At 40.1% G+C, this 17,687-nt stretch overlaps 1 protein-coding gene across 1 annotated transcript in view; it reads right to left on the bottom strand.

Moving 5' to 3' along the window:
• Nucleotides 1-17,687, bottom strand: part of LOC136863901 (dynein beta chain, ciliary-like) — a 5,220,903-nt gene that overhangs the window by 4,180,919 nt on the left and 1,022,297 nt on the right. The window contains exon 14 of the mRNA XM_068226514.1: nt 14,476-14,612. Coding sequence (XP_068082615.1) covers nt 14,476-14,612 — 137 coding nt within the window. The remainder of the gene's footprint in view (nt 1-14,475; nt 14,613-17,687) is intronic.

The following is a 17,687-nucleotide window of genomic DNA, read 5'->3' as shown; positions in this document are numbered from 1 at the left end:
GTGGTGGCGGCAAATTGAAAACTTCCACGTGCTCTTGTTTGAAAGCAAACTCACGTGCTTTTTTGACATCTGTCATCTGCCATCTTTAATCTATAGAGCACAGTGCTGCCCTCTTTAGTTTGAAATGTGGTGGTGGTAAATTCCACGTGCTCTTGTTTGGAAACAAAGCCATGTGCAGCTGTCATCCGCCATCTTTAATCAACAGAGCACTGTGCTACTATCACGCGGGCAATTTCATCACCTGTCATCCGCCATCTTTAATCCACAGAACACCGTGCTGCCCTCTTTATGGCTACTACCTTAAGCACGTAGTAGCGGACAATTTGAAAAGTTCTGTTAGCTATCATCCGCCATCTTTAATCAAGAGAGCAACGTGCTGCCATCTTTAGCTAGATACCTTTGAAATGTGGTGGCGGCAAATTGAAAAATTCTACGTGCTCTTGTTTGGAAACAAACTCACGTGCTTTTTCGACAGCTACCATCCGCCATCTTTAATCAACAGAGCATAGTGCTGCCCTCTTTAGTTTGAAATGTGATGGCGGCAAATTCCACGTGCTCTTGTTTGGTAAACATAGCCATGTGCTTTTTTGACAGCTGTCATCCGCCATCTTTAATACAGAGAGCACCGTGCTGCCCTCTTTATCGTAGTAGATGTAAATTCGTCACCTGTCATCCGCGGTGCTGCCATCTTTAGCTAGATACCTTTGAAAAGTGGTGGCGGATAATTTAAAAAGAAAAATTCTACAGCAGCCCTCTCTCGACGCTAATTGCATAAGATGGTGGCTATACATGACTCCTTAAGGGTGCTTACGCAAGATGGCTGCTATACACAGGTTCTTATGAGACGCCCTTGGGATGCTTGCGCAAGATGGCAGTTATACATGGCTCCTTATGAGATACCCTAGGGATGCTTGCGCAAGATAGCGGCTGATCTTATGGGACTGCTTAAGGGTCCTTGCAAAAGATGGCTTGAGACACCCTAAGGATGCTTGCGCAAGATGGCGGACACAAGATGGCAGCTATACATAACTCCTTATGAGACGCTTTAAGGGTGCTTGCGCAAGATGGTTGCTACTCTTAGCTTAGAGACTAACGTGTCGTGATAGTTCGATTCATTAAATTTAGGGCTTAAATGCAAAATGTTAAATATATCGAAAACGGTGCACCGTAGAGCAAAACGGACAAAATTTTTCTGCCTAATACCCAGGTTCGCAGTATGAGGAACAAGAAAATCATAGTCTAATGATGGGATCAACGGTTCGGTTCCTACTTAGGCCCTTTGGCATTTGCTCTGTTTTAGCTTGTATTGAAGCGAGTCTTCGTAACATGATCAGGTCTAGCTATGGTAGAGAGTATAACGTACCGTGCAGGTTCGATTCATTAAATTTGGAGGCTTAAATGCAAAATGTTAAATATCTCGAAAACGGTGCATCGTAGAGCAAAACGGACAAAATTTTTCCGCCTAATACGTAGGTTCGTAGTATCAGGAACAAGAAAAAACATAGTCTAATGATGAGATCAACGGTTCGATTCCTACTTAAGCCCTTTGGCATTCGCAGCTATCTATTTCTACAAGATGGTGGCTGCTCTTATGAGAAACAAGATGCCTTGAGACGTCCTAGGGATGCTTACGCAAGATGGCAGACACAAAATGGTGACTATACATAGCTCCTTATGAGACGGCCTAGGGGTGCTCGCACAAGATGGCGGCTACTCTTATGAAGAAAGCTAGCTTAGAGGCTACTGCGCAAGATAACAGCTGCTGTTATGCATGTGGTGGAGGGCAATTTGAAATTCTATGTGCTTAATCAACAGAGCACCCTGCTGCCCTCTTTAGCTGAAATGTGGTGGTGGATAATTTGAAAAATTCTTTTGACAGCTATCATCTTTAAAAACAATGGCGACTATACATAGGCTGTTAAGGTCTTATCATTCTCCTCCTCCTCCTCCTCCTCCTCCTCCTCCCCCTCCTCCTCCTCCTCTACCTCCTCCTCCGCCTCTTATGTCAAGGCATAGCTTTATATCGAACAAGTTTAAACCTGCATCGCGAAGGCAAGCGTGTGCAGCGATAACATTATTGTGCATGTTTAGACTTTCGATACATAAGAAGAGTAGAATCAAACGCTGTACTCGATACGACATGTGATCAGAACATTGATTGATGCGTTCAGAAAAACAAAATAAGTGATCAAGACTAGAATCGAACAATGTACTCAATACATCATGTGTTTAGAATATGTCAGGGGATACGCTTGTTCTAAGAAGATCAGAATGAAACATAACAAGACTAGAATCGAACACTGTAATCGATGTTGTTAACCTCAACATATGATCAGAACATTGTTTGATGTGTTCAGAACAAAAGTACAATTTTGATGATTTGCTTAGTGTAAAATCAAAAACTATGGAAACACGCTGTGCACATATCGCGTAGCTAACTCGCTCAGTAAGCAATATTGCAAAACTACAACTTCAATGATTTGCATAGTGTAAAAATCTAAAACACACTGTACCCATACTGCGCAGCTAACTCGCTCGGTAAACGATATAGCCAAAGTATAACTTCAAATTATTTACCTTCCATCATTCGTCTTGTGTGTAAAAATCAGTCGAACAAGTTATCGCATAAACATGGCTGAAAAAATCGTGATAGGGTATGGAACCCAGGGGTTACATCTTATCAGAAGGGCAAAAAGGATGAAAGGACTCTTCCTCCTCCTTACCGCACATTCCTTGAAGGGCTAATTGGCTGAAGGGCTAATGGGCAAAAGGGCTAAAGGGCTAAAGGGCTAATGGGCTAAAGGGCTAAAGGAGCAACAACCTCGTCGATCGCTATCAGCAAGAACGCTTGTACTTTGTTAAGTGTGGAAAATTAATCTTTATTTGTAAATGGTTTCATGTTCAGAACAAGGAATGGAAAATCCCCGAGGAGCGATGAGTTACGTTTTTCGAACTAGTGTTTGGAACACTGAACTTTTCAAGATGATAGCAGAGAGTTTAGCAATGTTCTGTTGTTGGATTTTAAATTCCGCGCTACAACATGCATAAGGTGGTAGCCTTGAGGTTTACCGCCGTAAAGATGGCAAGAGTGAGGTTAACAATGTTCTGTTGTTGGATTTTAAATTCCGCGCTACAACATGGATAAGGTGGCAGCCTTGAGGTTTACCGCCGTAAAGATGGCAAGAGTGAGGTTAACAATGTTCTGTTGTTGGATTTTAAATTCCGCGCTATAACATGCATAAGGTGGCAGCCTTGAGGTTTACCGCCGTAAAGATGGCAGCAGTGAGGTTAGCGACGCTCTATTGTCCTTCAAAGTGAGGTTAGGGTTCGTCAAGAAGACAGCTGTCAAAAAAGCACGTGGTTATGTTTACCAAACAAGAGCACGTGGTCGTGACGTCACGGTCACGTAGTATGTTGCCTCAGCATGTAAAGTTCAATGTCTACACCTACGTAGTTAACACTCTGCTATGTTCACAAGATTTTTTACACATAACTATTCTTTATGCTTTAAGTTCATGCACATAGGCTATGCTAAGATAGCAGTACAAACACATGCGAACTTTGTACATTCTAATGGAATAAGTTTAGTACTGTGTGCATCATGGATACATGATGTGTGCACGCATTTAATCTTGACTATACGTAATGCTGCTGCTTTGTTTACAAGATTTTTATACATTGCTATTCTTTATGCTTTAAGTTCGTGCACGCACAAGCGATAGTCGTACGCTCTAGCAGGAGAAGTTTAGTACGATATTCGATACATACATTATCGATAGGTGATGTGTACACGCTTTAGAACATAGCTCATCTTTATGCTTTAAGTTCGTGCATAGGGGTTTGGGATACACAAAAGCGATTGCTACATGCTCTAGCGGAAGAAGTCTAGTACGATAGTCGATGCATGTAAAATCGATAGGTTATGCTAAGATAGCAGCACACTTACATGATTTTAGCACAATCTAGTGGAAAAAGTTTAGTATGATAGTCGTTTCGTGCAAAATCATTAGGTAATGTGTAAACGCTTTGAAACAAGGCTATTCTTTGTACTTTAAGTTCATGCGTACAGGTTATGCTAAGATAGCAGCACAATCTAGCGCAAGAAGTTTAGTACGAGACATGCAAAATCGATAGGTGACGTGTACACGCTTTGAAGCATGGCTATTCTTTGTACTTTAGGTTCATGGGTATAAGTTATGCTAAGATACCAGCACAATCTAGCGGAAGAAGTTTAGTGCGAGATTCGATGCATGCAAAATCGATAGGTGATGTGTACACACTTTGAAACATAGCTATTCTTTGTACTTTAAGTTCATGTGTATGAGTTATGCTAAGATAGCAGCACAACCTAGCGGAAGAAGTTTTGTACGAGAGTCGATACATGCAAAGTCGATAGGTAATGTGTACACGCTTTGAAACATGGCTATTCTTTGTACCTTAAAGTCATGCGTATAGGTTATGCTAAGATAGCAGCACACTTACACGATTTTAGCACAATCTAGTGGAAGAAATTTAGTACGAGAGTCGATGCTTGCAAAATCATTAGGTAATGTGTACACGCTTTGAAACAAGGCTATTCTTTGTACTTTAAGTTCATGCGTCTTAGTTATGCTAAGATAGCAGCACAATCTACCTGAAGAAGTTTTGCACGAGAGTCGATACATGCAAAATCGATAGTTGATGCGTACACGCTTTGAAACATGACTATTCATTGTACTTTAAGTTCATGGGTATAGGTTATGCTAAGATAGCAGCAAAATCTAGCGGAAGAAATTTAGTACGAGATTCGATGAATGCAAAATCAATAAGTAATGTGTACACGCTTTGAAACATGGCTATTTTTCGTACTTTAAGTTCATGTGTATAAGTTATGCTAAGATAGCAGCACAACCTAGCGGAAGAAGTTTAGTACGATATTTGTTGCATGCAAAGTCGATAGGTAATGTGTACACGCTTTGAAACATGGCTATTCTTTGTACCTTAAGGTCATGCGTATAGGTTACGCTAAGATAGCAGCACAATCTAGCGGAAGAAGTTTAGTACGAGAGTCGATGCTTGCAAAATCGATAGGTAATGTGTACACGTTTTGAGACATAGCTCTTCTTTGTTCTTTAAGTTCGTGCGTCTTAGTTATGCTGAGATAGCAGCACAATCTACCTGCAGAAGTTTAGTACGAGAGTCGATACATGCAAATTCGATAGTTGATGTGTACACGCTTTGAAACATGAGTATTCATTGTACTTTAAGTTCATGGGTATAGGTTATGCTAAGATAGAAGCACAATCTAGCGGAAGAAATTTAGTACGATATTTGATGCATGCAAAATCAATAAGTAATGTGTACACGCTTTGAAACATGGCTATTCTTTGTACTTTAAGTTCATGTGTATAAGTTATGCTAAGATAGCAGCACAACCTAGCGGAAGAAGTTTAGTACGATATTCGTTGCATGCAAAGTCGATAGGTAATGTGTACACGCTTTGAAACATGGCTATTCTTTGTACCTTAAGGTCACGCGTATAGGTTATGCTAAGATAGCAGCACAATCTAGCGGAAGAAGTTTAGTACGAGAGTCGATGTGTGCAAAATCGATAGGTGATGTGTACACGCTTTGAAACATGGCTATTCATTGTACTTTAATTTTATGGGTATAGGGTATGCTAAGATAGCAGCACGATCTAGCGGATGAAGTTTAGTTCGATGGTCGATGCATGTAAAATCGATAGGTCATGTGTACACGCTTTGAAACATAGCAAATCATACTGCTGCTCTGTTCCCAAGACTTTTAAGCATAGCTAACCCTAATACTGCTCTTAACGACGTCGAGCTAAGGATTGATTACGTGACCGTGACGTCACGACCACGTGCTCTTGTTTGGTAAACATAGCCACGTGCTTTTTTGACAGCTGTCTTCTTGACGAACCCTAACCTCACTTTGAAGGACAATAGAGCGTCGCTAACCTCACTGCTGCCATCTTTACGGCGGTAAACCTCAAGGCTGCCACCTTATGCATGTTATAGCGCGGAATTTAAAATCCAACAACAGAACATTGTTAACCTCACTCTTGCCATCTTTACGGCGGTAAACCTCAAGGCTGCCACCTTATCCATGTTGTAGCGCGGAATTTAAAATCCAACAACAGAACATTGTTAACCTCACTCTTGCCATCTTTACGGCGGTAAACCTCAAGGCTACCACCTTATGCATGTTGTAGCGCGGAATTTAAAATCCAACAACAGAACATTGCTAAACTCTCTGCTATCATCTTGAAAAGTTCAGTGTTCCAAACACTAGTTCGAAAAACGTAACTCATCGCTCCTCGGGGATTTTCCATTCCTTGTTCTGAACATGAAACCATTTACAAATAAAGATTAATTTTCCACACTTAACAAAGTACAAGCGTTCTTGCTGATAGCGATCGACGAGGTTGTTGCTCCTTTAGCCCTTTAGCCCATTAGCCCTTTTAGCCCTTTAGCCCTTTTGCCCATTAGCCCTTCAGCCAATTAGCCCTTCAAGGAATGTGCGGTAAGGAGGAGGAAGAGTCCTTTCATCCTTTTTGCCCTTCTGATAAGATGTAACCCCTGGGTTCCATACCCTATCACGATTTTTTTCAGCCATGTTTATGCGATAACTTGTTCGACTGATTTTTACACACAAGACGAATGATGGAAGGTAAATAATTTGAAGTTATACTTTGGCTATATCGTTTACCGAGCGAGTTAGCTGCGCAGTATGGGTACAGTGTGTTTTTGATTTTTACACTATGCAAATCATTGAAGTTGTAGTTTTGCAATATTGCTTACTGAGCGAGTTAGCTACGCGATATGTGCACAGTGTGTTTCCATAGTTTTTGATTTTACACTAAGCAAATCATCAAAATTGTACTTTTGTTCTGAACACATCAAACAATGTTCTGATCATATGTTGAGGTTAACAACATCGATTACAGTGTTCGATTCTAGTCTTGTTATGTTTCATTCTGATCTTCTTAGAACAAGCGTATCCCCTGACATATTCTAAACACATGATGTATTGAGTACATTGTTCGATTCTAGTCTTGATCACTTATTTTGTTTTTCTGAACGCATCAATCAATGTTCTGATCACATGTCGTATCGAGTACAGCGTTTGATTCTACTCTTCTTATGTATCGAAAGTCTAAACATGCACAATAATGTTATCGCTGCACACGCTTGCCTTCGCGATGCAGGTTTAAACTTGTTCGATATAAAGCTATGCCTTGACATAAGAGGCGGAGGAGGAGGTAGAGGAGGAGGAGGAGGGGGAGGAGGAGGAGGAGGAGGAGGAGGAGGAGGAGAATGATAAGACCTTAACAGCCTATGTATAGTCGCCATTGTTTTTAAAGATGATAGCTGTCAAAAGAATTTTTCAAATTATCCACCACCACATTTCAGCTAAAGAGGGCAGCAGGGTGCTCTGTTGATTAAGCACATAGAATTTCAAATTGCCCTCCACCACATGCATAACAGCAGCTGTTATCTTGCGCAGTAGCCTCTAAGCTAGCTTTCTTCATAAGAGTAGCCGCCATCTTGTGCGAGCACCCCTAGGCCGTCTCATAAGGAGCTATGTATAGTCACCATTTTGTGTCTGCCATCTTGCGTAAGCATCCCTAGGACGTCTCAAGGCATCTTGTTTCTCATAAGAGCAGCCACCATCTTGTAGAAATAGATAGCTGCGAATGGCAAAGGGCTTAAGTAGGAATCGAACCGTTGATCTCATCATTAGACTATGTTTTTTCTTGTTCCTGATACTACGAACCTACGTATTAGGCGGAAAAATTTTGTCCGTTTTGCTCTACGATGCATCGTTTTCGAGATATTTAACATTTTGCATTTAAGCCTCCAAATTTAATGAATCGAACCTGCACGGTACGTTATACTCTCTACCATAGCTAGACCTGATCATGTTACGAAGACTCGCTTCAATACAAGCTAAAACAGAGCAAATGCCAAAGGGCCTAAGTAGGAACCGAACCGTTGATCACATCATTAGACTATGATTTTCTTGTTCCTCATACTGCGAACCTGGGTATTAGGCAGAACAATTTTGTCCGTTTTGCTCTACGGTGCACCGTTTTCGATATATTTAACATTTTGCATTTAAGCCCTAAATTTAATGAATCGAACTATCACGACACGTTAGCCTCTAAGCTAAGAGTAGCAACCATCTTGCGCAAGCACCCTTAAAGCGTCTCATAAGGAGTTATGTATAGCTGCCATCTTGTGTCCGCCATCTTGCGCAAGCATCCTTAGGGTGTCTCAAGCCATCTTGTGCAAGGACCCTTAAGCCGTCCCATAAGATCAGCCCATATCTTGCGCAAGCATCCCTAGGGTATCTCATAAGGAGCCATGTATAACTGCCATCTTGCGCAAGCATCCCAAGGGCGTCTCATAAGAACCTGTGTATAGCAGCCATCTTGCGTAAGCACCCTTAAGGAGTCATGTATAGCCACCATCTTATGCAATTCAAAGGTATCTAGCTAAAGATGGCAGCACCGCGGATGACAGGTGACGAATTTACATCTACTACGATAAAGAGGGCAGCACTATGCTCTGTTGATTAAAGATGGCGGATGGTAGCTGTCGAAAAAGCACGTGAGTTTGTTTCCAAACAAGAGCACGTGGAATTTTTCAATTTGCCGCCACCACATTTCAAAGGTATCTAGCTAAAGATGGCAGCACGGTGCTCTCTTGATTAAAGATGGCGGATGATAGCTAACAGAACTTTTCAAATTGTCCGCTACTACGTGCTTAAGGTAGTAGCCATAAAGAGGGCAGCACGGTGTTCTGTGGATTAAAGATGGCGGATGACAGGTGATGAAATTGCCCGCGTGATAGTAGCACAGTGCTCTGTTGATTATAGATGGCGGATGACAGCTGCACGTGGCTTTGTTTCCAAACAAGAGCACGTGGAATTTACCACCACCACATTTCAAACTAAAGAGGGCAGCACTGTGCTCTATAGATTAAAGATGGCAGATGACAGATGTCAAAAAAGCACGTGAGTTTGCTTTCAAACAAGAGCACGTGGAATTTTTCAATTTGCCGCCACCACATAGAGGGCAGCACTGTTCTCTCCGGATTAAAGATGGCTGCTTGTCGAAAAGCATTTTTCAAATTATCCGCCACCACATTTCAAAGGTAAGTAGCTAAAGTTGGCAGCACTGTGCTCTATAGATTAAAGATGGCGGATGACAGCTATCAAAAAAGCACGTAGCTGTCAAAAAGCACGTGGATTTGTTTATCTCGAGCTAGTGAGGTTAAGTTGGTAGCACTAAGGTTTAGGCCCGTCAAGATGGCAGCACTGCCGATGACAGGTGACGAAAGAGGGCAGCACGGTGCTCTGTAGTTCAAAGATGGCGGATGACAGCTGTCAAAAAAGCACGTGGATGTCAAAAAGCACGTGGCTTTGTTTATCTCGCGCTAGTTAGGTTATGTTGGTACTACTGAGGTTTAGGCCCGTCAAGATGGCAGTACTGGGGTTAGCAATGCGTTGTTGTCGATGACAGCTGTCAAAAAGCACGTGGCTTTGTTTACAAATCTGTCGAAAAGCACGTGGCTGTCAAAAAAACACGTGGCTTTATTTACCTCATGCTAGTTAGGTTAAGTTGGCACTACTGAGGTTTAGGCCCGTCAAGATGGCAGTACTGAGGTTAGCGATGCGTTGTTGTCTGTCAAAAAGCACGTGGCTGTCAAAAAACACGTGGCTTTGTTTACCTCACGCTAGTTAGGTTAAGTTGGTACTAGTGAGGTTTAGGCCCGTCAAGATGGCAGCAGTGAGGTTAGCGATGCGTTGTTGTCGATGACAGCTGTCAAGAAGCACGTGGCTTTGTTTACAAATTCAAATCTCCCGCCAAAATTCAAATATCCCGCCAAAATTCAAATTTCCCGCGGGCGGTGGCGGCGGCGGCGGAGGAGGCGGCCGAACTGTCCCATTATACTACTTACATTAATATATGTTTGTTCTTTTCTTTTTAGGTACGAGCAGAATATTATCATTCGAGTTTCAGGCTTGAACGCACGCATTTTATTCATCCAAGTAACAGTTTGCAGCGCGAAGATTTTAAGGTATGTCTGATCTCTATACGTTGATACTTGGTTTCTTCTAAAACATCGTAACTTTAGTCTATTGATAAATAGTCGTTCTCTTCAATCCTCATGCTATAGACGAGGTTAATTTTATAATTTCAAACATATATAGCTATGTCTGTCCTCAACAGGCTGAAACTTGGTTTCTTCTAAAACATCGTAACTTTAGTCTATTGATAAATAGTCGTTCTCTTCAATCCTCATGCTACAGACGAGGTTAATTTTATAATTTCAAACACACACATAGCTATGTCTGACCTCAACAGGCTGAAACTTGGTTTCTTCTAAAACATCGTAACTTTAGTCTCTTGATAAATAGTCGTTTTCTTCAATCCTCATGCTATGGATGAGGTTAATTTTATAATTTCAAAAACACACATAGCTATGTCTGACCTCAACAGGCTGAAACTTGGTTTCTTCTAAAACATCGTAACTTTAGTCTATTGATAAATAGTCGTTCTCTTCAATCCTCATACTATTGCCGAGGTTAATTTTATAATTTCAAACACACACATAGCTATGTCTGACCTCAACAAACTGAAACTTGGTTTCTTCTAAAACATCGTAACTTTAGTCTATTGATAAATAGTCGTTCTCTTCAATCCTCATGCTATAGACGAGGTTAATTTAATAATTTCAAACACACACATAGCTATGTCTGACCTCAACAGGCTGAAACTTGATTTCTTCTAAAACATCGGAACTTTAGTCTATTGATAAATAGTTATTTTCTTTAATCCGCATGCTATAGAAGAGGTTAATCGTATAATTTCAAACTCACAGTCATGTCCGACCTCTATAGGTTAAACATCGCAACTTTAGGCTAATCTCTATTGGTTGTTCTCTTTTCAGATGTTTCCCTGCTCGCAGTGCGATGTAACTTTTACAAGACGAGATGCCCTTACGCGTCATGTAAAATCGAAACATCTTGAGGCGTCTGATACGCATTGTGAGGCGACGTTTACGAGGGTAGATACCCTTACGCGTCATGTTAAATCAAAACACCCTAGCATAACATCCGCTTTATGTGATGTTTGTGGGCTGTACTTCGCTAATGTACAGCAATATCAGGCTCACTTAGCAGAGGTACATCAAATATCCACTTGCCCTCAGGTAGTAGGGAAAAAGCGTGCAGCTACTGATGTAGCTGTAGAAAGTACTAGTAGTCAAAAACCTAGGAAAAATGAACTTCAAACTATTCACTGCGAGCACTGTAACACCGATGTACCATCTTCACATTTTCAGGGATACTTACGGAGTAATGCACATAAAAATAATGTGTGTAGAAGTGGTAGTAACGCAAACATCGAGGAAATTAATACAGCATTTAAAAGTAGAATTGCTAGTTACAGAATTCGCACTAGTCAAAAGTTTCAGAGCACTTCAAACTTTTTAAATTGCGTTCAACCGGATGTACAACAGCTTCTTGCTAAATCTTTGTCCAATTATAATTTATTTAAAGTTAATTTTGAACTTTTCGCCTTGTACATTAAAAGCACGGATGAATCCGAAATAACAGACATTAAATCATTTAATACGAGGAATTTTGTCATAAGTCAGTCGACTAATTTTGGTGATGTACTTAGGGATGTCTCTAACATTATTTCAACTAAGAGCGAGGAATTTCAGGAAAAGGAATCAGGGTGGGCTTTAGTTGAAATAATGTATCTGGAAGTTAACATCAATAAGTACAATCCTATGCGTGGATCTTCGCACATCGAGCTGCCGACATGGATTCAGCAAAGAAGAGCTGTTGTAAACATCCAAAACAATGACGAAGCATGTTTTGCATGGGCGGTGATGTCGGCTTTAAATCCTGTGAAACGGAATGTAGCGAATAGAACATCATCGTATCCACACTATTCAACGCAACTAAATTTCGATAGTATAGAATTTCCTGTGCAGATAAAAGATATTAAGCGCTTTGAGGAACTAAATAACATTAGCATTAATGTGTATGGTGTAGAGAAAAAGTCTGTAGTAGGTCCTCTGTATTATACATGTCATAAGAAGAGTACTCATGTTAACTTACTCTATATCGAAAACAGTGAGAATAGCCACTCTTGCTGGATTAAAAATTTGAGTAGACTTGTTAGTAGTCAGTTGTCAAAAGATAGGTGTAAAAAGTGGCTATGTGATGGATGCTTGCAGTATTTTAGAACTGAAGATCAGTTAACGAAGCATTCCAAGAATGACTGCAATCATGTACGTACAGAGACACCTACTACGGGCAATAATGTTTTAAAATTTACAAATTTTCACAAGCAGATGTGGGTACCGTTCGTGATTTATGCAGACTTTGAAGCTATCCTCACGCCATGCAACACATGCTCACCTAATACTGACAACTCTTTCACTTATACTACGCACATGCATGTCCCGTATAGCTTCGCGTATTACATCAAGTGTAGTTACGATAGTACGCTTAACAAGTTAGAGCTGTATCGAGGACATGATACTGCTAAAGTATTTTTAGAAAGACTTGAAAGTGATGCAGTTCGTCTTGGTCGTATTCTAAATAGTAATATTCCTATGAAGCCACTCACCGAAATTCAGTTAAATGATCATGAACGTGCTACAATGTGTAGCATTTTTGATGGGGAATTTTCCGAACATGACCCTAAAGTTTTTGATCATGATCATTTAACAGGTTTCTACAGATGTGCCAATCATTATAGCTGTAATCTTAAGTATAGAGTTCCTAAATTTATCCCTGTAATTTTTCATAACTTATCTGGTTACGACTCTCATTTCATCATTTCACAATTTGGAGCTTCAGATGAAAAAGTAGATATAATCCCTCAGAATAAAGAGCGGTACATTGCGTTTGCAAAGTCTGTAAAAGTAGATGCTGAGCATTCTATAAAACTGAGATTCCTTGACTCGTTTCGCTTTATGGCGAGTAGCCTCGATAAACTTTCTAGTCATTTACAGCCTGAACAGGGTCAAGGCTGTAGGTTTTCTTGCAAACACAGCGAAAATTTTCAAAAACATCTGCTAACATTAGTACATCCGTCTTTAAATATAAATCGGAGTATTCACCCAGCGTTTGAATGTGGAACTGCTCCCAGATATGTTGTGCATGTAAATAGTCATCATCACTAATATCTGCTGAATTCATCGAGCAGTAAAAGGATTGTTTCGATGGTAAGGCACGTTCTTCGAGGCGTTCTAAGCAGTCAAGATATTCATGACAAAAAACACCCTTACGCCGAAGTAAATTAAACTGCCTCCTATACAACTGCCGCTGACACAGGGGGCGTGTGGTGCGCATCAGTGCTCCGCTATCCCATAACATTTGCTCAGTCAGTGTACTTCAACACTAGAGATCCACGTATGCCCGAGTATTGTGAACACAACACAAGTGTTGATGTAGACGTGGGTCGCCGTGCTTACTTCTTGTATATTCTACACTTGTGAGCGTGAAGATCTAGATGTTATTATATCGCTTATCTCCAATAATTGGATAATTAACCACGTTTTTATAAAAGTACTGCGATAAAAATTCTAAATTTTGGTCACGAGATGATGAATTCATAATAATGGAAACCAATTTGGAGCGGACACCAGCACCTCCAATTATCAAACAACTAGTCGTTAAGCAATTTTGAGCTTCAGGCCATGTAAATAGAATGACTAAGTACTTGGATAAATAAATCAGATCTGGCGCTTAAAAATAGACCCAAAACATGATCAAAGGTCACTATCCTCTTATCTCCTCACTGGAGGCTGCCGAACTGTAACAAAATACCTACTCACACCATACAAAGATATTTGCTCCTCTGAAATATATTTAATCGTGCAGATTGATTCATGCAGTTCATAACCCCCATTCCTAACAATTTGGTTCGTATCACATTTCCAATCTCTATGTTGTCAAATGGCAGGTAGGTGCAGTTGTCACAGAGAAGATTGATGCTCTAATGGAAGGGAATGTTCTCCCGTCATTGAATAGATATTGATATTATTAGAATATTGGAAATAGTGTAATTAATTTAATGAGACTGAAGAACAGAAGGCTGGGAGCGGTAAGGAGTAAGACGAAGAATCAAGGAATTTAACGTATCATGAAGCGTGTCCTCTAATGAAGTCGGGTCTTTGAAGATATAATTGAGAAAGGAAAGCTTTTCACTTGAATAAAAACATACACCGAAATTCAAGTAAAATTAACTACCTGCTCAAAATGCATTTCCAAATACCTTAAAGATTAAACCACATATTTACTCATAAAATGTCAGCGTCAGTTAATTCTTAAGACTTTTGAATGACAGAGATATTGTTAAGCGGTGGGTTGGCAGCTCTGCCTGAAGGCCCTAAATACAAGCGAATTGTTTTAAAGGGTATAACTTAATTCACATCTACTTACCACTGAACAGTAATACTGAGATCATTATTGATTTGTCTGAACGTATTCCCTCTTCGGTACATATCCAGGGCCTCAGCAGGAATTCCCGGTTTATTCATAAGTCCTAGGTAGTGTACTTCTCGAATGACAGCCGCTAACTGAAATAAGTACATATTGCCCATTACATGAGGATAGTGAATTCTATTCAGAATAAAATATATAGTTTAGCCTATTCAATTGTTTAATGACACTTGAGAAAACATTTCAAGGAAAATAAATGCCAACATTTACCACAGTGATGTCTGATAAGAAACTCGAATCAACATCTCATTTCTATTTTAGTAGAAATGCTGCCTTTAATAGGAAAATTAATTATCCTACAGAAGTAGTATAATTGGATGGTTCGGCCGCCTCCTCCCGCGGGAAATTTGAATTCTGGCGGGAAATTTGAATTTTGGCGGGAAATTTGAATTTTGGCGGGAGATTTGAATTTGTAAAAGAAGCCACGTGCTTTTTGACAGCTGTCATCGACAACAACGCATAGCTAACCTCACTGCTGCCATCTTGACGGGCCTAAACCTCAGTAGTGCCAACTTAACCTAACTAGCGTGAGGTAAACAAAGCCACGTGTTTTTTGACAGCCACGTGCTTTTTGACAGACAACAACGCATCGCTAACCTCAGTACTGCCATCTTGATGGGCCTAAACCTCAGTAGTGCCAACCTAACCTCACTAGTGCGAGGTAAACAAAGCCAGGTGTTTTTTTGACAGCCACGTGCTTTTTGACAGACAACAACGCATCGCTAACCTCAGTACTGCCATCTTGACGGGCCTAAACCTTAGTGGTACCAACTTAACCTAACTAGCGTGTGGTAAACAAAGCCACGTGCTTTTTGACAGCCACGTGCTTTTTTGACAGCTGTCAACCGCCATCTTTAATCACCGTGCTGCCCTCTTTAGCTACTTACCTTTGAAATGTGGTGGCGGTAAATTCCACGTGCTTTACAAACCCATGTGATTTTCTGACAGCTGTCATCCGCCATCTTTAATCCAGAGAGAACAGTGCTGCCCTCTATGTGGTGGCGGCAAATTCCACGTGCTCTTGTTTGGAAACAAATCAACATGCTTTTTTGACAGCTGTCAACCGCCACCTTTAATCACCGTGCTGCCCTCTTTAGCTACTTACCTTTGACAGCTGTCATCCGCCATCTTTAATCCAGAGAGAACAGTGCTGCCCTCTATGTGGTGGCGGCAAATTCCACGTGCTCTTGTTTGGAAGCAAATCAACATGCTTTTTTTGACAGCTGTCAACCGCCATCTTTAATCACCGTGCTGCCCCCTCTTTAGCTACTTACTTTTGAAATGTGGTGGCGGTAAATTGTACGCGCTCTTGTATGGAAACAAACCGGCAATTTCGTTAGCTGTCATCCGCCATCTTTAACACCGTGCAGCACTCTTGCGGGGCAATTTCGTTAGCTGTCATCCGCTCGCATACCCGCAGTGATGCATGTTTAGACTTAAACACACACATACTACTGTTCAAAACTTTTTACAACTTGAACTGCATACTAGTGTTCGATGTTGATGAACACTGCATTGTATAACTAGAATCGAGCACTGTTTAGAAAGAAAAACAAAATATCTTCTCAACATACTTACTAACTGCTCTTCTTGCACTATCAAGCTACATCTCTATCGAACGTGCATTGCAAAAGCAAGAGTATTGCAAGTTTAGACTTGAACACATACTACCGTTTATAGTTCAATGTTGTTGAACACTGCATTGCAATCAAACACTGTTTAGAAAAAGAATTCTCTTCTCAACATGAGCTAGACAATAACATACTTACGAATCTGCTCAACACCTTCCTTCTTGCTTTTCTTCTATGAGTAATAAACAAAAACTCTATCTTGCAAATAAGGAGGGGGAGGAAGGTAATACCTAACCTAAAATAAAAAAATATGCCAATTCTACATTATTTATTTACATCTTGTATGTACAAGTTTTATCTCGAATCATTTTACCCTAGTGATGTTTGCGTACTTCTCGACGTAATTCTTGAATGTACAAGTTTAAACTTGCCGTACTACACTCTCAGCGTACCTCTCCCTACAATATGTACAGTGAATAGTGATGTAAGACAGCGTAACGTAAGTACACACCTCTAACATAATGTTTACACACACATCTGCTTTAGGTAAAGTAGTACCTATCAATACTACTATGCCCCCAGGCTAGAGTGTTGGTAGAATTTGGAATGGCAAACCGTTTGCAATCAACATTATTAAGGGCTACCTTACTAATTAAATGAGTGAACAACTGGTGCTTCTTCCTTCTAATGACAGACATTTGCTTATGCAAAACAGGTGGATTACTTTTAATGCAATTGTTATAGTTTTCAAAACTTAGCTGATTCTGAACGACATTCTTTTTAACCCCCTTCAATCTCTTTATTTGTAATTCATTTAAGAGTTTTATGCAATATGACTTGGATTTAGTACCTACAAATGAATCGATAATATTCCCAGCACATTCATCTTTCATTTTACCTAGAACCTTTTTGTTCACTAGCGGTAGATGATATTGAATATTTGCAGGATAGTTACTTGTATCAAACCTACCCAAGTCTAGCTTTATATCATTGTAATAGTCATCAGTTTTGATTTGATAAATAAACGAATCGGTATCTGTGTAGAGCAATTGCGCATTATGCGCGTACTTCTTCATCATATAATCGTAATGGAATTCATACATGAGTGTTTTAGCCAATTCAAGTACTGCGAAGCTGACGTAGGTAGGTTTGTCATACTTAACCTTAACACGATTCATCTGTATAATAACTAAATTCTCATGTATGATGGTGCAGCTGTGGAAATTTGGTTTACTTATTAAATAGTTAGCACCATACCTTTTCTAAATATTATCCCAGTTTGTAATCAATTTTACATCAACGCGTTTGTCAACATTTTCCATAGTCTTACCAAACACACTGTTATTCATGAGCTTGTAGAAATATTTTTCAAACTCGTTAACCGCATTCGTTCTTAAATTATTGTTCAGATCGATATATGGCTTTAGCCACGGTGACTGATTAAATTCTAGTACGCGATGAATTTTGGATAACTTCAAACCATGCTGCAAACACTGTTTTAAATTTCGGTAATGAATGATATACTTAGATTTATCGCACAAATTAGCAATTAGCATTTTCGTCGTTGATGCGATGTACGGG

This window comes from Anabrus simplex, chromosome 2 (assembly GCF_040414725.1).
Source record: "Anabrus simplex isolate iqAnaSimp1 chromosome 2, ASM4041472v1, whole genome shotgun sequence".
Classification (NCBI taxonomy): domain Eukaryota; kingdom Metazoa; phylum Arthropoda; class Insecta; order Orthoptera; family Tettigoniidae; genus Anabrus; species Anabrus simplex.
The sequence above is the reverse complement of the archived record's forward strand: the minus strand, read 5'-3'. Positions and strand labels throughout refer to the sequence as shown.